The sequence below is a fragment of the Myotis daubentonii genome, chromosome 9 (genome assembly GCF_963259705.1).
Source record: "Myotis daubentonii chromosome 9, mMyoDau2.1, whole genome shotgun sequence".
NCBI classification, from domain to species: domain Eukaryota; kingdom Metazoa; phylum Chordata; class Mammalia; order Chiroptera; family Vespertilionidae; genus Myotis; species Myotis daubentonii.
Window position 1 is genome coordinate 82,440,420 of NC_081848.1, and position 21,138 is coordinate 82,461,557.

Consider the following 21,138-nt stretch of genomic DNA (forward strand, 5'->3'; position numbering starts at 1 on the left):
AGGCTCAGCCCAGCAGCTCCCGGGCACCAGGGCCCCGGCTTTCCCATCCTGTGGGTCCCGCGTCTGCTGCGATGGTGGCTGTGGTGGCAGCAGCCTCCAGGGCACGTTCTCACCGGCCCCGCCCACGGGCATCAGAGCTGCTTGTCACTCCCTGGTCTCCTCTGAGCGGGGAGACCCTCTCCCACAGCCCCCTGCGGCCCGGCCCCGCCTTCCCTGTGCAGGGCTGCGCCCCAATTCCAGGCGAACCCATCCTGGGCAATGGGCAGGGGCTTCCCCGGGGCTCAGCCAGTTCTGCGGAGGGGCCGGTGCTGCCCAATGAAGGGCAGGGCTGTGCGTGCCTCAGAGGTGAGTGATGGGTGTGTGTGTGCGTGTGCGTGTGCGTGTGCGGTGCGTATTGGGTGGAGCGGGCAGGGGAGGTGGCTGTTGGCCAGGCAGCCAGCACCTAAGCTGCGCTCACCCCTCCCTCCTCCTGTGCAGGAGGCTTTGCTGGAGCCACAGGGAGGCTGCCCAGCTCTCAGGCCTCAGGGGGAGAGGGAGGGGGAGCCGCACTGCAGGCGGGAGGGGGGCAGCCAGTGGGGGACCTGGCAGAGCCCTTCCCTCCACCAGGAAGATCTGTTTGCAGGGGCGCGGGAGGGCGCCGCCTCTCCCAGCCTGACCCCCATGACCCCATGACCCCATGACCCCATGACCCCCATGACCCCATCACCCCTGTCACCCCATGACCCCCATGACCCCATGACCCCATGGCCCCCATGACCCCGGCTCCGGCTTCCCTGGGCCACACAGGCTCCAGATTCGCGGGTCCAGCGGCCACAGGTCCTCCGGCCAGGAAGGCAGAAGGGCCTCTGGGCAGCGTCTCCCTGTTTCCAAGTGAGTTTCACCCATAAAGGCATCTGAGAGGCCCGGAGCGCCCACCTGCCCACCCGCAGGTCATGCTCCTCCACGGGTGTCACCTGGGCCACTGCCCGCCCTCCCCTCCCCTCCTGCCCTCCTGCTGGGGGTGAGGGCCTCCCTGTGCCAGCCCCGAGGCCGTGAGTGGGGCCCGAGCGCCCACGGTAGGTGCCTGCCCCTCGCAGGCCCGGCTGCAGCTGCGGGGCCATGGACACCCGCCTCTGAGGCCCGTGTCCAGGCTCCACGAGCTCAGGTGGGTCTGCAGCCGCGGTCTCGCCTCTCCCGCAGCTGCCCCCCTGGGGGCCCGGCCTGTGGGTGTGGCTCTCGCCCACCTTCCTGACTGCGTCCCCCTCAAGGCCTCCGCTGTGGGTGCGACCAGCACCTGAGCAGTTCCTTGCACTGAAACACCCTGAAGAGAGGTGAGGTTTCTGTTCTTACTGAGGTGTGCGCGTTGTGCTTTTTCAAGCAATTGGCCCATTTCACCCAGAATGTCAGTGTGAGTAACGCTGCACAGGATCCCTGGGAGCCCCGGTGCCCGCAGGCTCTGCAGTAACAGCCCGCTTCCCGTCCCACCCTGGTAATCAGTGTCTTCTCTCTGTTCCTTTGTCATCTTCTAAAGAGTTTGTTGACATAATCGATGTTTTCAAAGACCCAGCTTTTGTTTGTGCGATTTTCTCTGTTCTGTCTGTGTTTTCAGCTTCACTGGCTTCTGTGCTCTGTTATTTCCTTTCTTGTGCTGGCCTTGGTTTTCTCCTTCCCTTTCCTGTTTTTTGGGATGGAGCTGGAATTGTAATTGGAGACTTCCCCCCCCCCCCCCCCCCCGCCCCAAGCATTTATGGTACACATTTCCCGGTCACTGCTGCTGTCCCTGCATCGCATGGATTGTTATTTTTAATATATTTTATTGATTTCTTACAGAGAGGAAGGGACAGAGATAGAGTCAGAAACATCGATGAGAGAGAAACATTGATCAGCTGCCTCCTGCACATCCCCCACTGGGGATGTGCCTGCAACCAAGGTACATGCCCTTGACCAGAATCGAACCTGGGACCCTTCAATCCGCAGGCCGAAGCTCTATCCACTGAGCCAAACCGGTTAGGGCCATTGCATGAATTTTTATCTATTATATATTTATTTGTTAATATCAATTTAACATTTTTTTAGGGCTCTATTTTGACCCAGGGGTTATTGAGAAACATGTTGTTTTCTATGTTGTTTTCTAGTTGTCCCATGATTTCTCTATTCCCTTCTTTTTCTACTTCTGCCTTTTATCTTAACTGAGTATTCTTTGTTTCCATTTCACCCCAGCTATGGACTCATCAGCTTATGGACTCATAGGCCTCCTCTTCTGTATTCTTAGTGAGGGCTTCAGAGCAGAGACTCTCCACCTCAGCACCAATGACACCTTGATCCAGATAAATCTTAGCTGTGGGGGCCTGTGCCTGCAGGACATGTAGCTGTGGGGCTCAGCTGCTGCTGGGGTTCATGCCTCCCCATCCCCTCTGTTCTCACTCCTCCTTTCTGCCAGGCATGTGTCTGCCTGACGCTGCCCATTCGGTTCTCAGGGTCAGACAGGGACAGCTGCACCCAATAGCCCTGGTGTCCGGACTCACACAGGATCCCGGGAGGGGCCGGCCCAGCGCCTGGTGTGCAGGGAAAGCAGCCAGCTGGGCGGGCTCTTACAGGAAGTGGGGCGATTCCGGGAAGGCGCCTGCATCCTCCAGAGCTCAGTCCACCTGCTTCACTGCTCCTGGGAACCACTACCTCCCCCAGACCAGGCCCCAGCTCACTGCCCTGCTCCTGGGACAGTGCCCAGCCCTCACCTTAATCCAACATTTCCCTTCAGAGTGAGAAATGTCCTTGTTCTCCCCCAGAAGGACACCAGCTCTGGGCCTGCCTGGCCTGAGCCCTGGTCCCCTGGCCCTCCAGCTCTCCTGCTCCCACAGGTCCTGCCCTCCTGTTCCACACCAGGCCCCTCTCAGGACTCAGGAGATGCAGGGAGGGGGGGCTGAGCACACAGGATCCCCTGATGGAGCCCAAAGCCCAGAGGGGGTGAGATAAGCACAGGGACCACAGCAGAGCATGACCACGTGGGGGGAGGTGGCGGTCCCGGGGGCTGGGACCATGAGCGTGGCAGCTGAGCCAGGCTGGGCCTTCAGGGCAGCTCCTCAGAGGAGGGGTCTGTCTGGGGGGAGGAGAGGAGGAGTGGGCATGGGGCAGGGGCTGGGGGCAGAGAGAAGGGGGGCGTGCAGAGGAGCAGAGGCCAGAGGAAGCTGTGGGGAGGGAAAGGCAAGGCCTTCAGTCAGCCCAGTGCGCCAAGGGCAGCGAGGGCAGGAGGGTGGGGAAGGGTCAGGAGGGGCTGTGGCTGCCCAGGGGCATCCTGTGCCCTGAGGCCAGAGGAGGGTCATGGACAGATGGGACATGTGGGAAGGACACCGGGGGTCTTGGGGGACTGGGTGTGGAGGTGAAGGGACGGGAGGCAGGAACCTTGTCAGGAAACCGTGGGTCACAAAATCCAGAACTGGTTCCCTGAAGTGAGTCATGGGTGGGAGATGGACGAGGAGGTGAATTCAGGACAGAACCGTCTCACGATCAGAAGAATCTGCTTGTCACTGACCAGGTTCTGTACGCTGTCACCTACACTGACAGAGTGGAAAACGGTCAGAATGGATGGCAAATAGTAAGCGAAACCCACCTAATGCAGACGACACTTAGGAGGCTGGGAACAGGGAGCGTGAGTGTGAGGACCAGGTCCTGCTATGGCTCACGCTGCCCGTTTGAATATTGAAATGAGTCACCTCTGCTTTGAGGGCAGGGAAACTCCTGTGTGACACTGTAATGATAGATAGGTGTCATTATAACGTGTCCAGATTCAAGAATGCCAAGAGCGAATCTTGGGCTAAACTAAGGTCTATGGGTTGTTATGATGGGCCGATGTAGGTTCATCCGTTATAACAAAAATACACGCTCTGGACAGGGAGGCTGATAATGGGAGAGGCTTTGACTGAGAGGGGGGAGGGGCATATGAGAAATCTATGTACCGTCCTCCCCATTTCTCTATAAACCTAAAATTTCTCTAAAAATAAAATTAAGCCTTTCATAAAATGTAACCTCCTCAGCGTATCCCTCCGCTAGTGCCTACTGTGCCCTGGGCGTGGTCTCTAAAGGGGCGGGTCCCATGCTCTCCTCTTCCTCGCCTGGCCTCTGCCACCAGTGGCCCCACTGAATGGCCACTCTCCGTGGTGGCAGCACAGGCCCTGACACTCTGACTGGAGACCTGGGGTGCCCCCTCCCCTGGGCTGCACCTTCCCGGCAGGAGAAAGCTGGGGGCCCCGATCCCCTCGGTGCACAGACTCCAGGCGGGGACGAAGCTCGGGCTTCAGAAGGTTGAAGAACGAGGAGAAGGACTTGTACTTGCTGCCCAGCAGGGCCCTGCTCAGATCCCCAGGGGGAATGTCCGCCTCCGTGCGGGTCCGGGAGGGTCCATGCTGGCCTCGCTCCCAGGCTGCCTGTGGGTCAGAGGGCACAGCTGCCCTGAGAGGCCAGTACCCAGCGGGTGGGACAGGAGAAGGCTTTCTCGCTTCCGGGTCTAAAGCTGCCCCATAGCCGTGGGAGACGGGGAATCCGGGGACTCGGGTCTAATGGGAGACGTGAGCTCCGGGCTCTAATTCTAGGCAGGAAATCTCCCCTGGGACCAGACCCAGGCTCCCAGCAGCTCTGGAGGGACCCCAGGGTGGTGCCAGCTCCGCCCCCTCCCCTGGGTGCCCCTGGACCAGGGGTGCCAAACCCTGGATTTAGAATCACCCACAGTCCCCTCCAAGTGAAACTGCCTCTGCCTCCAGGGTCAGGTGTAAACCATGTGACTGGCCCCATCACCAGAACTGATTGGCTCAGTGTGGTCACCTGACCCAGCAGCAGCCAATCAGGAGGCTGAGCTAGGATGCGGTAAGCTGAGCCAATCAGATTCTCTCTCGGGAACTGGAACAGGGGACCCAGGAGCTGCAGGCACTGAGGAGAGAGGCTGCTGAGCTGATGCAGAAAGAAAGGCCGTGGAGCGAGGAGTCAGGGCACCAGCGACGCTGGGGAGATGACGATACTAATTGTTCCAGAACCGGGAGGAGGAGAGAGTGGCAGGAGGAAAGGAGCCTCGGCCACTGGGGCTGAGGCACATTCATGGCCGAGAATCCCACCCAATCCCAGCCGCTGCGCCCCGGGCCTGGCGGGCAATGGGTCCTGCTCTGGCCCTCACAGGAGTGTCTCCCGCCCCTCACCCGCCCTCGCCCTCCGAGAGGAAACCTGAGAAAAGCAGAGAATGGCCGGGACGCACGCAGGCGGCTGGGGAAGAGCCGGTCACTGAGCTCGGCTGCCATGGCCACACCCCCGGCTGGGGGCTCAGCACAGACATTCATTTCTCACCGTCCTGGAAGCGGACAAGTTCAAGGCGAAGGTGCTGGCAGATGCAGTTCCTGGTGGAACCTCTTCCTGGCTTGCAAATGGCCACCTTCTCGCTATGTCCTCATGGAGGAGAGAGGGCTCTGGTCTGTCTTGTAAGGGCACCGACCCCATCATGCCCACCCCGCACCCTCGCCACCACCTCATGACCTCCTCTGAGCCTCATGACCTCCCAGAGGCCCAGCTCCAAACACCATCACATTGGGGATTAGGGCTTCAATGTGAATGGGGCGGGGGTTGAGGGGCACACACGCATTCAGTCCATGACATAGCCCAACTGTGTCTTTAATAGCATTCACACCAGGCCGTATATCCCAATGAAATCTTTCTGTGCTTTTATAGCTCCATGAAAAGCAGCCTAAATGGCCTGGCTGGGTGGCTCAGTGGTTGATTGTTGATCCACGAACCAAGGGGTCCCTGGTTCAATTCCCGGAGGCTGGATCCCCAGTAGGAAACGTGTAGGATGCAGCCACTGATGTCTTTGTATATTTCCTGCCCCTTTGTATCTTTTCTTCCCCTCTTCTATTTCATTCTCTCTTTCTAAAAAAAAAAAAAAAAATCAATGAAAACATATTTTTTAAAAATTTAGTCTAGGGGAAGAAAATGGCGGAGGTATAGACAGACGTGTCCTGTGCCTTGTCCCGGAGTAGATAAGGGTGAGCAGCTGAAATGGGTAACATACAGACTGAATAAGCAGAAGATATTCAGCTGGGAGACAGTTTGCAGCCAGGAAAGACAGAGGACTCCCAGAGAAAGAGGACAGTTGGAGGCTGTGGCTGAAATCTCTCCCGGAGCACTGGCTCAGCCGCGGAGAATGTGCCATCCTGAGTGGCTGTTATTGGAAGTGTATACATCCAAAGACCCGGCATCCAGAGATCGGCTACTAACCCGGAAACAACAGATCTCAAGAAGCGAGACTATGTGAATTCAGACGAGCCCTGCTCTCCTCACGGAAAGGTCAGATTTAGCCTAACGGTGCGGTTTGCAATTCAGGTTGGAGAGAGGAACATGCACGGGTGAAATCTGCGCCCCACAAAGTCCACAGCCCTTGGGGCCAGCGTGATCCACGAGTGTGGAAGGGCTCCGGCAGGGCTGCTGGTAGAAGGGAATGCTAAAAATAAGCCCATAGCTGGACTGGATGCAAAAAAGCAGCCTTGGATTTTGCCAGTGTGCCGGCTGCTTAGTGCCAGGGGAGAGAGGACGCAAAGAAGAGACTGAGCACAGAGCTGGAAGGTGGAGGGTTGTGAATTCACGCAACTTCTCAGGCTCTTGTTTTCTCTCTTCCCCTTAAATCTTTACATTTGATTATTAAACCCAGTGCATGGAATTGCCCAGTTGGGGTCACTCGCAGAGACTGCAGGGGAAAGTTGTTTTTGTGGAACCTGGGAAACAGAGCGGGAGTAACGATTAAAGAACAGGCTCTAGGGCAGTCGACTCTCCCAAACCAGTTTTAAGTGCAATAGAGAAAATAAATTCTAACTGCTGGATAGAGAGGACTTATAGCCTCAGAGGTCAATCCAGAAACACTGCCACCCAGGAGCTGATCCACGAACTGACTCTTCTGTAAACTCAAATAAAGGCAGTCTGGGAAACAAATACGGCCTGCCTTAAAATCAGGACTGTGGTTCACAACACGGAGGAACAGTGTATCGCAGGGAAACTGAACACTCTCCTGAATACGTGGCAGGACTAAGGCAGGGGTCCTCAAACTACGGCCCCCGGGCCACATGTGGCTCGCCGAAAACATTTATCTGGCCCGCCGGGTGTTTTTGCCGCTGCAGTGTGCATAGGAATTTGTTCATAGTTTTTTTTTAAACTATAGTCCGGCCCTCCAACGGTCTGAGGGACAGTGAACTGGCCCTGTTTAAAAAGTTTGAGGACCTCTGGACTAAGGCATCCCAGAAAGAAGAGTAGAGGACCTGAAGCACCTTCACTACTGCACATTTTTATTTTTATTTTTTATTCTTTTTTCACCTTTTAATTAAGAAACTATTTTTTTCTTTTTTCATCACCTGATTTTACCTCTTTAATTACTACATTTTTATTTTTAACCAGTATTACTACGACCATTTTACCATTTTTTAAAGTGTCATTTTATTTTTTCTTTATTTTATTTTGGGATTAGTGTTCTACATTCTATTTTTATCATTCCTTTAGCATCATTTTTCTCTATCTCAACTTTACCTTTATGCCAAAACTCTCTTCCTCACTTTTCCCCTTTTGTTGTCCTGTTTCTCTTACCCTATTCCTGCTTTAGATTTTCCCTATTCCTTTTTTTACCCTCTGTCTAAATTTCACCCTACTTATATATCTAATTTCCAATCCCTTGCTCTAAATCCATACACACCTCTCTCTTATCTTTCTTCACTATCCAATTTTTTCCCCACTCTGTCGTTTTGTTATTGTTTTCTTGATTGTTGAGTACATTGGATTTTTTTATGCTTGTTTGTGAGATTGCTTTGTTTTTTATTTTTATTTTTCTGTTTGTTTGTTTTTCTTTCTACAGTTATTTTTGTGCTTCTGTTTTCCCTCGCCTCGCTTGATATTAGTGGTTGTCTGTAGTTTGCATTCATCTCCAGGGATCTGTTGCTGGAATTTGTTGGGATTAGTGGCGGTTCTATTAGCGTTTTCTCCCCATATGAATAGTCTCTTCCCCTCTTCTATTTCATTCTCTCTCTTTTCTCTTTTCTCCCTTTTCCCAATCTCATTTTTGCACTCCTTTTTTTTTCTTTTTCTCTTTTCTCTTCTTTCTTCTTTATCCCCTAATTCTCTTTGCTCGGGCAGTTACCTTTACTGGGGGTTATTAATATCATGAATACATTTGAATCCAGGGCCTTGTATGTTGTGACTTGATGTGTTGTATTTTGTGCCTTTAAATCAACGCAGCAAAGAGAGAACTACATAACCAAACACCTGGAGAAGAGAGATCATGGTGAAACAAAGAACCAGCTCTCATTTGAAAGAAAAACAGGCATCACCAGAAAAGGAAGTAAACGAAATGGAGGCAATGGAGGCAAGCAACCTGTCAGAGAAAGAATTCAGAGAAATGGCCATAAGGTGGATGAAAAGAATGGAAGACAAATTCAACAATATGTGTAAGAACCAAGAGGAAATGAAGAAAAACCAAGAAGAAATGAAAAATGACATCACTGCTATAAAGAACTCAATAGAAAGCATCAATAGTAGACTAGAAGAAGCAGAGGACCACATCAGTGAGCTAGAAGACAAGGTAGGAAAAAATACCCAAGCAGAGCAGCTTCTAGGGAAAAAAAATTAAAAAGCAGGAGGATAGCCTAAGAGATCTCGGAGACAACATGAAACGAAACAACATCCAAATAATAGGGGTGCCAGAGGGAGAGGAAACTGAGCAAGGAATAGAAAACCTGTTTGAAAAAATAATGACAGAAAACTTCCCTGATATAGGGAAGAAAAAGCTCACACAAATCCAAGAAGCTCACAGAGTCCCAAACAAAATGAACCTCAAAAGACTGACGCCAAGGCATATTAAATTGGCAAACACCAACGACAAAGCAAGAATCTTAAAAGCAGCCAGAGAGAGACAGAAAGTTACCTACAAAGGATCCCCCATCAGACTAGTGACTGATTTCTCAACAGAAACACATCAGGCAAGAAGGGAATGGAATGAAATATACAAAGTCATGCAAAGGAAGGGTCTGAATCCAAGAATACTGTACCCAGCGAGGCTATCAATCAAAATTGAGGGTGAAATCAGGAGCTTCACAGACAAAAAAGGACTACAGGAGTTTATTACCACCAAACCAGCAATGCAAGAAATGCTAAAGGGTCTGCTGTAAAAAGAAAAAATAAGAAACAAAGAAGAAACACAGGGGTAAAGAATAAAAATTGTAACAAACAAGTATCTATCAATAATAACTTTAAATGTAAATGGATTAAATGACCCAATCAAAAGACATAGGGTAACTGAATGCATAAGAAAACATGACCCCTATATCTGCTGTCTACAGGAAACCCACCTCAGAAAAAAAGACGCACAAGACTGATGGTGAAGGGATGGAAAAAGGTTTTTCAGGCTGATGGAAGCGGGGAAAAAGCCGGGGTAGCAATACTTATATCTGACAAATTAGATCTCAAAGTGAAGGACATTAAAAGAGATAAGGAAGGCCACTTCATAATACTAAAGGGAGCAATCCAACATGAAGAAATAACTCTGGTAAACATATACGCACCCAATATAGGAGCACCCAAATACATAAGAAATCTTCTGGAGGAGTCAAGGGAGAGATTGACAGCAACACAATCATAGTAGGGGACTTTAACACCCCATTATCACCATTGGACAAATCCTCTAAACAAAAAATCAGCAAAGAAACATCAATCCTCATTGACTCACTAGATCAGATGGAATTAATTGACATCTTCAGAACATTTCACCACAAAACCACAGAATATACATTCTTCTCAAGAGCACATGGGTCATTTTCAAAGATAGACCATATATTGGGTCACAGGCACAGTCTCTTCAAATTCAAGAAGATTGAAATTATATCAAGCATCTTCTCAGACCACAATGGCATAAAACTGGAAATCAACTACAATAAAAACAATCCAAAAAAATCAAACACATGGAGACTAAATGGCACACTATTAAACAATGACTGGGTTACCAGAGAGATCAAAGAAGAAATAAAAAACATCATGGCAACAAACGACAATGAAAAAACAACAATCCAAAACCTATGGGACACAGCGAAAGCAGTCTTGAGAGGGAAGTTCATAGCTCTACAAGCCTACTGCAAGAAACAAGAAACAAGGAGAATAAATGACCTAACTCTCCAACTCAAAGAGTTAGAAAGAGAGCAACAAGAAAAGCCCAGTGTAAGCAGAAGGAAGGAAATAACAAAGATCAGAGCGGAGATAAACAACATAGAGACACACACAAAAAAATACAAAAGATCAACAAAACCAAGAGCTGGTTTTTTGAAAGGATAAACAAGATTGATACACCTCTAGCCAGGCTCACCAAGAAAGAAAGAGAGAGGACCCAAATAAACAAAATCAGAAATGAAAGAGGAGAAATAACAACAGACCCCACAGAAATACAAAGGATTGTTAGAAAATTCTATGAACAACTCTACTCCAACAAACTAGACAACCTGGAGGAAATGGACATATTCCTAGAAAAATACAACCTTCTAAAACTTAATCAGGAAGAATCTAAAAATCTCAATAGGCCAATAACTATGGAAGAAATTGAAGCAGTCATCAAAAAGCTTCCAGCAAACAAAAGCCTGGGGTCAGACAGCTTCACAGGGGAGTTTTACCAAACATTCAAGGAAGAACTAAAACCTATCCTCCTCAGACTATTCTAAAAAATTCAAGAGGAAGGAACACTTCCAAGCTCATTCTATGAAGCCACCATTACCCTAATACCAAAACCAGATAAAGACAACACAATGAAAGAGAATTACAGGCCAATATCCCTCATGAACATAGATGCCAAAATCCTCAACAAAATCTTAGCAAATCGGATCCAGCAGTACATCAGAAAGATCATACACCATGACCAAGTAGGATTTATTCCAGGGATGCAAGGATGCTACAATATCCGCAAATCAATAAACGTAATACATCACATAAACAAATTGAGAGAAAAATCCACATAATCATATCAATTGATGCAGAAAAAGCTTTTGACAAAATTCAACACCCTTTTTTTATTGTTTTATTGCTTAAAGTATTACAAAGGGTATTACATATGTGTCCTTTGTTTTACCCCGCCCTTGACAATCCCCTGGCCTCCCCTACCCCCCAGTGTCTCAACACCCTTTCTTGATAAAAACTCTCAGCAAGGTAAGAATAGAAGGATCATACCTCAACATAATAAAAGCCATATATGACAAACCCACAGCCAACATCATAATCAATGGGCAAAAACTAAAACCATTTCCCCTAAAAACAGGAACAAGACAGGGATGCCCCCTCTCACCACTCCTGTTCAACATAGTACTAGAAGTACTAGCAGTTGCGATCAGACAAGAAGAAGAAATAAAAGGCATCCAAATTGGAAAAGAAAAGTAAAACTGACCTTATTTGCAGATGACATGATACTGTACATAGATAACCCTAAAGACTCCATCAAAAAAATTATTAGTCTTAATAAATGAATTCGGCAATGTGTCAAGATACAAAATTGATGCCAAGAAATCCATGGCATTTCTTTACACCAATAGTGAACTTACAGAAAGTGAGACTAAAAAAGCAATCCCATTTACCATTGTACCAAAAAAATTAAGATACCTAGCAATAAACTTAACTAAGGAGATAAAAGACTTTTATATGTGAAAAACTACAGGACACTGAAAAAAGAGATAGAGGAAGACATAAACGGATGGAAGAACATACCGTGTTCATGGACTGGTAGAATAAACATCATCAAAATGTCCATATTACCCAAAGCAATCTATAGATTCAATGCAATCCCCATTAAATTACCAACAGCATATTTCATAGATCTAGAACGAACATTCCAAAAATTCATCTGTAATAAAAAAAGACCTCGAATAGCTGCAGCAATCCTGAGAAAGAAGGACAAAGTAGGTGGGATCTCAATACCAGATATCAAACTGTATTACAAAGCCACTGTTCTTAAAACAGCTTGGTACTGGCACAAGAACAACATATAGACCAATGGAATAGAATAGAGACCCCAGAAATCGACCCAAACCACTATGCCCAATTAATATTCGACAAAGGAGGCAAGAGTATACAATGGAGTCAAGACAGTCTCTTCAATAAATGGTGTTGGGAAAATTGGACAGATACATGCAAAAAGATGAAACTAGACCACCAAATCACACCATACACAAAAATAAACTCAAAATGGATAAAAGACTTAAACGTAAGATGGGAAACCATAAAAATACTAGAGGAATCCATAGGCAGCCAAATCGCAAACATATGCCGAAGGAATTTCTTCTCTGATAATGCTCCTAGGGCAATGGAAACTAAAGAGAAAATAAACACATGGGACTACATCAAAATAAAAAGCTTTTGCACAGCAAAGGAAACCATCAACAAAACAACAAGAAGACCCACTACATGGGAGAACATATTTGCCAATGATATCACCAATAAGGGTTTAATCTCCAACATTTATAGGGAACTCATGAAACTTAACAATAGGAAGATAAACAATCCAATCAAAAAATGGGCAACGGACCTAGATAGACACTTTCGAAAGAGGACATACAGAAGGCCGAAAGACATATGAAAACATGCTCAAAGTCACTAATTATACGAGAGATGCAAATCAAAACAACAATGCGGTATCATCTCACACCTGTCAGAATGGCTATCATCAACAAATCAACAAACAACATGTGCTGGCGAGGATGTGGAGAAAAAGGAACACTCGTGCACTGCTGGTGGGAATGCAGACTGGTACAGCCACTGTGGAGAACAGTATGGAGCTTCCTCAAAAAACTAAAAATGGCCGAAACCGGCCCAGAAATCGGCCCGAACCAATATGCTCAATTAATATTTGACAAAGGAGGCAAGAACATACAATGGAGCCAAGATAGTCTCTTCAATAAATATTGTTGGGAAAATTGGAGAGATACATGCAAGAAAATGAAACTAGACCACCAACTTACACCATACACAAAAATAAACTCAAAATGGATAAAGGACTTAAATGTACGACAGGAAACCATAAAAATTCTAGAAGAATCCAAAGGCAACAAAATCTCAGACATATGCTGAAACAATTTCTTCACTGATACAGCTCCTAGGGCACTTGAAACTAAAGAAAAAATGAACAAATGGGACTACATCAAAATAAAAAGCTTCTGCACAGCAAAAGAAACCATCAACAAAACAACAAGAAGACCCACTGCATGGGAGAACATATTTGCCAATGACATATCTGATAAGGGCCTAATCTCCAAAATTTATAGGGAACTCATACAACTTAACAAAAGGAAGATAAACAATCCAATCAAAAAATGGGCAAAGGACCTAAATAGACACCTTTCAAAAGAGGACATTCAGAAAGCCAAGAGACATATGAAAACATGCTCAAAGTCACTAATCATCCGAGAGATGCAAATCAAAACAACAATGAGGTACCATCTCACACCTGTCAGACTGGCTATCATCAACAAATCAACAAACGACAAGTGCTGGAGAGGATGTGGAGAAAAAGGAACACTTGTGCACTGCTGGTGGGAATGCAGACTGGTGTAGCCACTATGGAAGACAGTATGGAGTTTCCTCAAAAAACTGAAAATGGAACTCCCATTTGACCCTGTGATCCCACTTCTAGGAATATATCCCAAGAAACCAGAAACACCAATCAGAAAGGATATATGCACCCCTATGTTCATAGCAGCACAATTCACCATAGCTAAGATCTGGAAACAGCCTAAGTGCCCATCAGTAGATGAATGGATTAGAAAACTGTGGTACATCTACACGATGGAATACTATGCTGCTCTAAAAAGGAAGGAACTCTTACCATTTGCAACGGCATGGATGGAACTGGAGAGCATTATGCTAAGTGAAATAAGCCAGTCAATGAAGGAAAAATACCACATGATCTCACTCATTCATGGATAATAGAGACCATTATAAACTTTTGAACAATAATAGATACAGAGGCAGAGCTGCCTCAAACAGATTGTCAAACTGCAGCGGGAAGGCCGGGGAGGGTGGGGGAGCAGGAGGTAGGGGGGTAAGAGATCAACCAAAGGACTTGTATGCATGCATATAAGCATAACCAATGGACATAAGACACCGGGGGATAGGGGAGGCTAGGGGACTGTGTAGGGCGGGGGCAAAAAATGGACACATATGTAATACCCTTTGTAATACTTTAAGCAATAAAAAAAAAAAAATAAAAAAAAAAAAATAAAAATGGCCGAAACCGGTTTGGCTCAGTGGATAGAGCGTCGGCCTGCAGACTGAAAGGTCCCAGGTTCGATTCCGGTCAAGGGCATGTGCCTTGGTTGTGGGCACATCCCCAGTGGGGGATGTGCAGGAGGCAGCTGATCGATGTTTCTCTCTCATCGATGTTTCTAACTCTTTATCTCTCTCCCTTCCTCTCTGTAAAAAATCAATAAAATATATTAAAAAAAAATTAAAAAAAAACAGAAAAAAACAAAAAAACACACCTAAAAATGGAACTCCCATTTGACCCAGTGTCCCACTTCTAGGAATATATCCCAAGAAAACAGAAACACCAATCAGAAAGGATATATGCACCCCTATGTTCATAGCAGCACAACTCACCATAGCTAAGATTTGGAAACAGCCTAAGTGCCCATCAGCAGATGAGTGGATTAGAAAACTGTGGTACATCTACACAATGGAATACTACGCTGCGGTAAAAAAGAAGGAACTCTTGCCTTTTGCAACAGCATGGATGGAACTGGAGAGCATTATGCTAAGTGAAATTAGCCAGTCAGAGAAAGATAAATACCACATGATCTCACTCATTTGTGGATTATAGAGAACAACATAGATTGATGAACAGGGACAGATCCAAAGACAGAGAAACAGCGATCAGTCTATTAATCCCCAGAGGGAAAGTAGGGGACGGAGGGGGCAAGGGGACAAGATCAACCAAAGGACTTGTATGCATGCATATAGGCCAAACCAATGGACATGGACAACAGGGGGAGGAGAGCATGAGTGGAGGGGGGGGATAAGGACACATTTGTAATACCTTAACTAATAAAGAATTAAAAATAAATTAGCCTAAATTAGTATAAAACAGAGTAAAATCAATAAACCCAACCCCACCCATTCTGGGTAAGCAAGTCCTCTCCATACTAACCGGCTGCTGCTGGTATGATTCCTTGGCCTTTCTGTACTTCCTGCTTGCTCGCCTGTGTCCTTCAGGGACCCAATGAGGGCCGAGACGGCCAGGCCCAGGCCGAGGCCTACTGACAAACCAGGTAAAAAGCGGGCTGCCATGCGGAGTGCCATCATGCTGCCAGCCATCATGCCGCCAGCCATCATGCTGCCCGCCACGACCGCTTCGGTGACCTACAGCACAAGAGACGGGCATCACACTCCTGGTCAGGGGCCTGGCCACGGACACTCCCACCAAGAATCTTCACTCAGGAGAGACCCGTGTCCCCTCCAATGGAACCACAGAAGGAGTGGGTGTTTGCAGTGCAACAGGCCACCAGGAGAGCGGAGAAGAGGCGGGGGGAGAACGGGTGGGGAAGGAGCTGTGAGTGTGAGGGAGACAGTGCCCCTGTGGGTGCTGAAAGGCTCAGAGAGCCGCAGGGGGTGCTGTGGGAAGGACACAGGCAGTGCCCGGTCGGTCTAGGTGAGGGCTGGCCACTGGGAGCCTGAAGCATGTGCAGAGTTGGAGCAACGCCCCTGTGAGCTTGCACGACCCAGGGCTGGGCCGGGATGGTTCTGGGCGGCCCAGGAGCTGAGCCTGGCCCAGGCACAGCGTGGGCGCTGGGGGAGGAGCTGCTGGTCCCATGTCGTGACTGGGCAGCGGCTTCTGGAGCGAGATCACCTGCTTCTGCGCTGACCGGGGAGGGTTCTGGACAAGGAAGCGGATACTCGGACAGCAGGGATGAGGCGGTGGAGACCTCAGGATGGTCCCTGAGGGTCTTGCACTTGGCAACGCCGTGTGAGCCACCCCTGCCCACACCGCTGTGCTGGGGAAGCGGGCGAAGACCCCGAGAGCGGCTGCTTTCCAGGCGTCAACACTGGGCGGGGCTTCCCAGGCTCTCAATTGTCTCCATCTGCCCCAAACCCTACTGACACCCGTGTTAGATGCCCACTGTACAGAGGAGAAGACTGAGGGGGGGACAGGGGAAAGAACTCCCCAAAGCCACCCCACGCCCAGTGACAGGGACCAGGACGCCTGGTGTCCTAACAGGCCCACCTAAGCCTCCTCCGCCGGAAGGAAAAATGCTCAAAACAGAGCACAGAGCAGGTTTCTGTGGAAGACCGTGACTTGGCGCCATGTGAGCGGCTGGGGAAGGAAAAGCCGCACCGCCCACTCCATTCAGAGACACTCAGACACGCTCCCACGTGTCGGCGATAAACAGGCTTTCCTGAGCTCCACTCTGACTGGCACAGAGGTGACGGGTGTTTTAAAGGGTGCGCAACGGAGGGGGACAGGCTTGGGGTCAGGAGTCCGTGAAATGATAGTTTAAAATGGTCGGTGAGCGTCAGTGCGGTTGGGCTCGGTGTCAGCCAGCTGGACGGATGGAAGCCTGGCTCCCAGCCTCCCACTGGAGTGGAGGCAGAGGCCGGGCCCTCCTGACACTGCATCTCTTTATATGTTTTTTGTTAAGAATAGTTTATTGATTTTGAGAGAGAGGGAGGGAGAGGGAGGGAGAGGGAGAAGCATCCGTGTGAGAGCACATAGATGGGCTGCCTCCTGCTCACACCCCTGCGGGGTCAAGCCCGCAACCCAGGCGTGAGCCTGACCAGGAACTGAACTGGCGGCCTCCTGATGCGCAGGGTGATGCCCGAGAACAGAGCCATGTGGCCAGGGCGGACGACGACATTTCAAATGACTGGACCTTGAGTGCTCAAGGACCAATAAGTGCCCAGGTCCTTGAGAGAGACACTCCTGAGCTGCAGGCCACACATGCCCGTCCCGGGGCAGACGGGGTTCCCAGGGGCAGCCCCTGTTAGTAAGCGCTCTGAGAGGCACTCGGGGCCCGGCTCAGAGGTTGGCTGGCCAGTCCCTTCTCCTGGCAGCCTTCCGCTTCTCCCGCAGGCGTTTCAGGGGCTGGGGCCGGCCTAGGGGCGCCCACACGTTTACACAGGGGGATGGAGGGAGTCTCTGTGGACAGAGTCAGGGAGCAGGAAGGAGTAAGAGGGAGACAGACAGGCAAGGCCGAGTTTCCGCCATGGAAGCTGAGAAGGGAGGCGTCAGGGACCAGCTGCTCAGGGGAAGAGACCTCCCCCCAGCCCCTCGGAAGCATAGCAGACGGCCAACCACCCCTAAACACTGGGGTCCCCCAGATTGGCCCTTGGGGTTCCAGCACAGATGCATGATGGGCAGCCCTGACCTCAGGCTGCCAGCCTCCCACCTCAGATCAAAGGAGGGAGACCCCACAGCAGGGTCCCCGCGGGCACCAGGGGGCACTTCCCAGTGGGTTCCCTGCCCTCCCCTTTCACCACAGCCCTTCTCCCCTCACAGAAGAGGAGCTTTGTCCTCACCGACCAGGATCTACAGCCTTGGACGAGGCGTAAGGTTCCAGCGAGGATGGGGCACCCACTGCTTCCAGACAGACCGGCCGAGGGAAGAACCAGGAGACCACATCCCCCCCTGGGAGGCTCCCTCCACCTCTGTTACTTTAGATGGGAATTCTGGCCCCAGACACTTCCCATGGAAACGTACTGTAATGTATTCATTTGATTTGGGGGGACAGGGATAGCCAGCTTTTTTCCTAAAATTAGCGAAGTCTGGCCCTAGCGGGTTTGGTTCAGTGGGTACAGTGGAAAGAAGGGTTCCAGGCTCGATTCAAGTCAAGGGCATGTACCTCAGTTGCAAGCTCATCCCCGGCCCTGGATGGGGCTCAGGGGGGAGGCAACTAATCAATTTGTCTCTCTCACATCAATGTTTCTCTCTCTGTGTCTCTCCCTTCCCTTCTACTCTCTCTAAAAGTCAATGGAAAAATAACCTCCGATGATAACTAACAATAAATAAAAATAAATAAATGAATGAAATTAGGTCGGCTTTGGCTGAGTGGTTGGCAGTAATGCCTGCTCTATTTAAATGACATGGCAGGCATTTTCCATTAACTGCACGAGCTAACTGTGCAACGCCGAGGACGTGGAGAAAATAGACACATATGTACCACGTACCAAATATGCCGTCCTCTGAACTCTTGTGTTTTTAAAATTTTTAAATGTTTGATATCAGCTAAGAATGTGTGCAGGGGTTTGTGGTTTTTCAAATTATCTGAGACCAGGAGTCAGCAAACTATGGCACAGGGGCCCAAGCGAGCCCACTGCTAGGTCTGATCACATGATTGAGGAAGGCCTGTGGACTAAGGGTCCCAGGTTCGATTCCGGTCAAGGGCATGTACCTTGGGTGCAGGCACATCCCCAGCAGGGGGTATGCTGGAGGCAGCTGATCAATGTTTCTCTCTCATCGATGTTTCTAACTCTCTATCCCTTTACCTTAAGCTCTGAAATCAATGAAATATATTTCTTTTAAAAAAGAAATCAGATTCAGCTTGAATGTTGCCTTTTCTGTGATGCCCTCCTGGATCAGGCACCTGGGTTCAAATCCCACCTCTGCACGTGGCTGTCAGGTGCTAGAGACTCAATGCCTAGTGGTGGAATGAGTTGGGTGAGCTAGTAAAGCTCCATGAGCCTCAGTTTCCCCATCTGTGAAGTGGGGATAAAACAACCCTCCTCTGGAGCTATGGGAGGGGCCAGGGGTGGCTGTCATGGCTGCCACATCACCCCCTGACCTCACTGGTCTGCCCAGCGACTGGCACTTCTCCCCACTCTCATCCCTACCCTGACTGTCACTCCCTCGAGGGCAGGGATTCTGTCCCTGTTATTTTGTCTCCTTTGTGCCTCTGCCTCCACCCTGGCCGCCCACACGGTGCCCGGCCACTGTCAGCGGAGGGAATGGTCTGGTTCCTGGGGACAGGGACACGGGCGGAGGACGCACCTGGTCGCTGCGGGAGACTCCGTAACGCAGCTCATTCACGAAGTGCTCACAGTTGTCCCTGGTCACATTGTAGAGTATCTCCCGCCCCACCTTCTCCTCCGCCCGACGCACGATTTCGTTGGGAGGCAGCGGGGAGTACTTCTGGTCATGCTTGTTATTGACACGGTACTTGTCTTTCCCGGCAACAAAATAAAGCAGCTCCTTCTTCACTATGGCCTTGTCGGTCAGGACAGACCTGAGGCTGGCCGACGCAGCTCCTGCAGTTTCACCTGTGGTTCCCAAAGAGGAAAGAGGCTGATGGTCGGGGCTGAGAGCGGGCAAGCAGGCAGCCCCACTGCCCTGGGCATCATCAGTGAGGATGAGCTGGGGAAAGGCCGGCCCCTGCCTGGCTTCAACCTCAAACACAGGCCGACCCCCGCCTGGGTGCCCTTGGAGACGTCACAGCTGCCCCTGGACTATGGCCCCCTCATTTCTAAAGCCGAGGATGTGGATTCTTCTAAAGGCCCCTGTGGGCGCAGACGTCCCTGAAAGACGCAGGAGGGGCAGAGGGGACAGGGCACAGACCCCAGGTGCAGCCCAGCCAGAGCAGGGTGGGCCCTCAGCGGCCAGGGTGACATGTTTCCAATAGTAGGAAAGGAGGCTGCTGGGCAAGCCCAGGCCTGACCTGCAAACCCAGAGCCCCACCCACCGTGTGGCCTCAGGCCAGTCTCTTCTCCTCTCAGGGGCTGTCATCACTACAGATGGAAGGGCCTGGGTCAGGTGGTGGCCACACTCTCCCAGCTCTGAATTCTCAGATTTGCCCCTAACAGGACGCCCGCCTCCTGCCTCACCCAGGCTTCTGGGAAAGCTGACAGGAGAAGGTGAGTGATGGGCCCAGGAGCCCTCAGGGAGGGGCCAGTGGACCTGCCGGATGGAGCTGGGCTCACAGAAAGCCTGTTGGTATGACGTCAATCTCTGAACAGCCAGTTCATCCTATGACCAGCTTCTACATTCACTGGCTGTGTGTGTGTGTGTGTGTGTGTTCACCTGTTCTTATTTTCTTTTTAAAGGGCATTTGTAGCCCCAGTGTGGCTCAGTTGGTTGGAGCATCATCCTGTACACAGAGAGGGTGAGAGAGAGAAACATCTCACATTGATGTTTCTCTCCCCACTCCCACTTCTCTAAAAATCAATGGAAAAAATATCCTCAGATGAGGATTAACAAAAAAATAAAATAGTAAGTTATTCCTTCATAAGCCTCAGTTTTTAAAGCCCGCATTTGGCTTTCAAATTCACATGTGTGTGCCCACACCTGCTGTACAGCTGCTTGTACCGGAGGCACCGTCCGCCATGAAATGCAGGCACCGATTTTATTTGGCCCGTTCCCTGCTGTTGGTGGTTCCCAGGCTTTTGGCCTTTGCTTTAATGCCACGATGTTCTGAAGGGAAGGGAGGTTGGCCCAGAACCCGCCAGGCCCCTCCCGGCTCCCCTGTGCTGTCCTGCATCCCACCCTGCACAAACGGGAGGTGGGTTCTCATCTGCTCTACAGAGGGTGCAGCTGAGCTCAGGGGGCAAGTCACACGGGCAAGCACCAGCTCGATGAGCGGAGGCCCCAGGACCCCAAACGGGTCTGCTAAGTGGGAGGCCACGCTCCTTCCATGCCTCTGAGCCGGCTGTACGCTGTGTCCTCCTCATCTGCCCCCAGAACATGGAGCACACACAACGGGGTGCTTCCCTGGGACGGTGGGTTGGCTGGAAGTGAGCCCCAGTATCACCTGGAACAAAGGCCAACAGTCCGTCCTGCACGAACTCGCTGCTGAGGAAGAGGAGCGGCTGCAGACCTGACAGGGAACCTCATGCAGCCAATGGCCAGGGGGATCCCGCCATCCGGGCACTGGGTGAGAGCAGCGCACGAGTGCGCAGCCGCTGACACTCCCACCTCTGCCCTGAGCTTCAGCGGAGAACCAGCCTCACCTGTAGAAGTCAGGTGCACCACGTAGCCACCCCCCACGTAGACGGCCCAGTGCGCGTAGCCAGGGCGGAAAATCTCAATCAGGTCTCCAGGTTTCGGTTTGGCCTGTGACTGAAAAACCAGAGACAGGCTGAGGTTAGTCCTCACAGGGAACATTCTAGAACCTGACCTGTAAGGAGCCTCCGCCCAGCCTG

General features: G+C 50.2%; 1 protein-coding gene across 13 annotated transcripts in view; it reads right to left on the reverse strand.

Moving 5' to 3' along the window:
* Positions 1 to 5,609: 5,609 nt before the first annotated feature.
* The window catches only part of LOC132241508 (phospholipase A and acyltransferase 3-like), a 189,458-nt gene continuing 173,929 nt past the window's right edge, over positions 5,610 to 21,138 (reverse strand). For 7 of the 13 annotated variants that reach the window (XM_059710340.1, XM_059710347.1, XM_059710338.1 and 4 more), the window contains 2 exons: positions 15,157 to 15,372; positions 5,610 to 5,849 (listed from right to left, as the gene is read on the reverse strand). In XM_059710340.1, coding sequence (XP_059566323.1) covers positions 5,766 to 5,849; positions 15,157 to 15,372 — 300 coding nt within the window. In that variant the 3' untranslated portion in view covers positions 5,610 to 5,765. Of the gene's footprint in view, positions 5,884 to 15,156; positions 15,373 to 18,994; positions 19,264 to 20,946; positions 21,056 to 21,138 lie in introns of all 13 variants that reach the window. The other 6 variants (XM_059710348.1, XM_059710346.1, XM_059710341.1 and 3 more) reach the window with 3 other exon arrangements.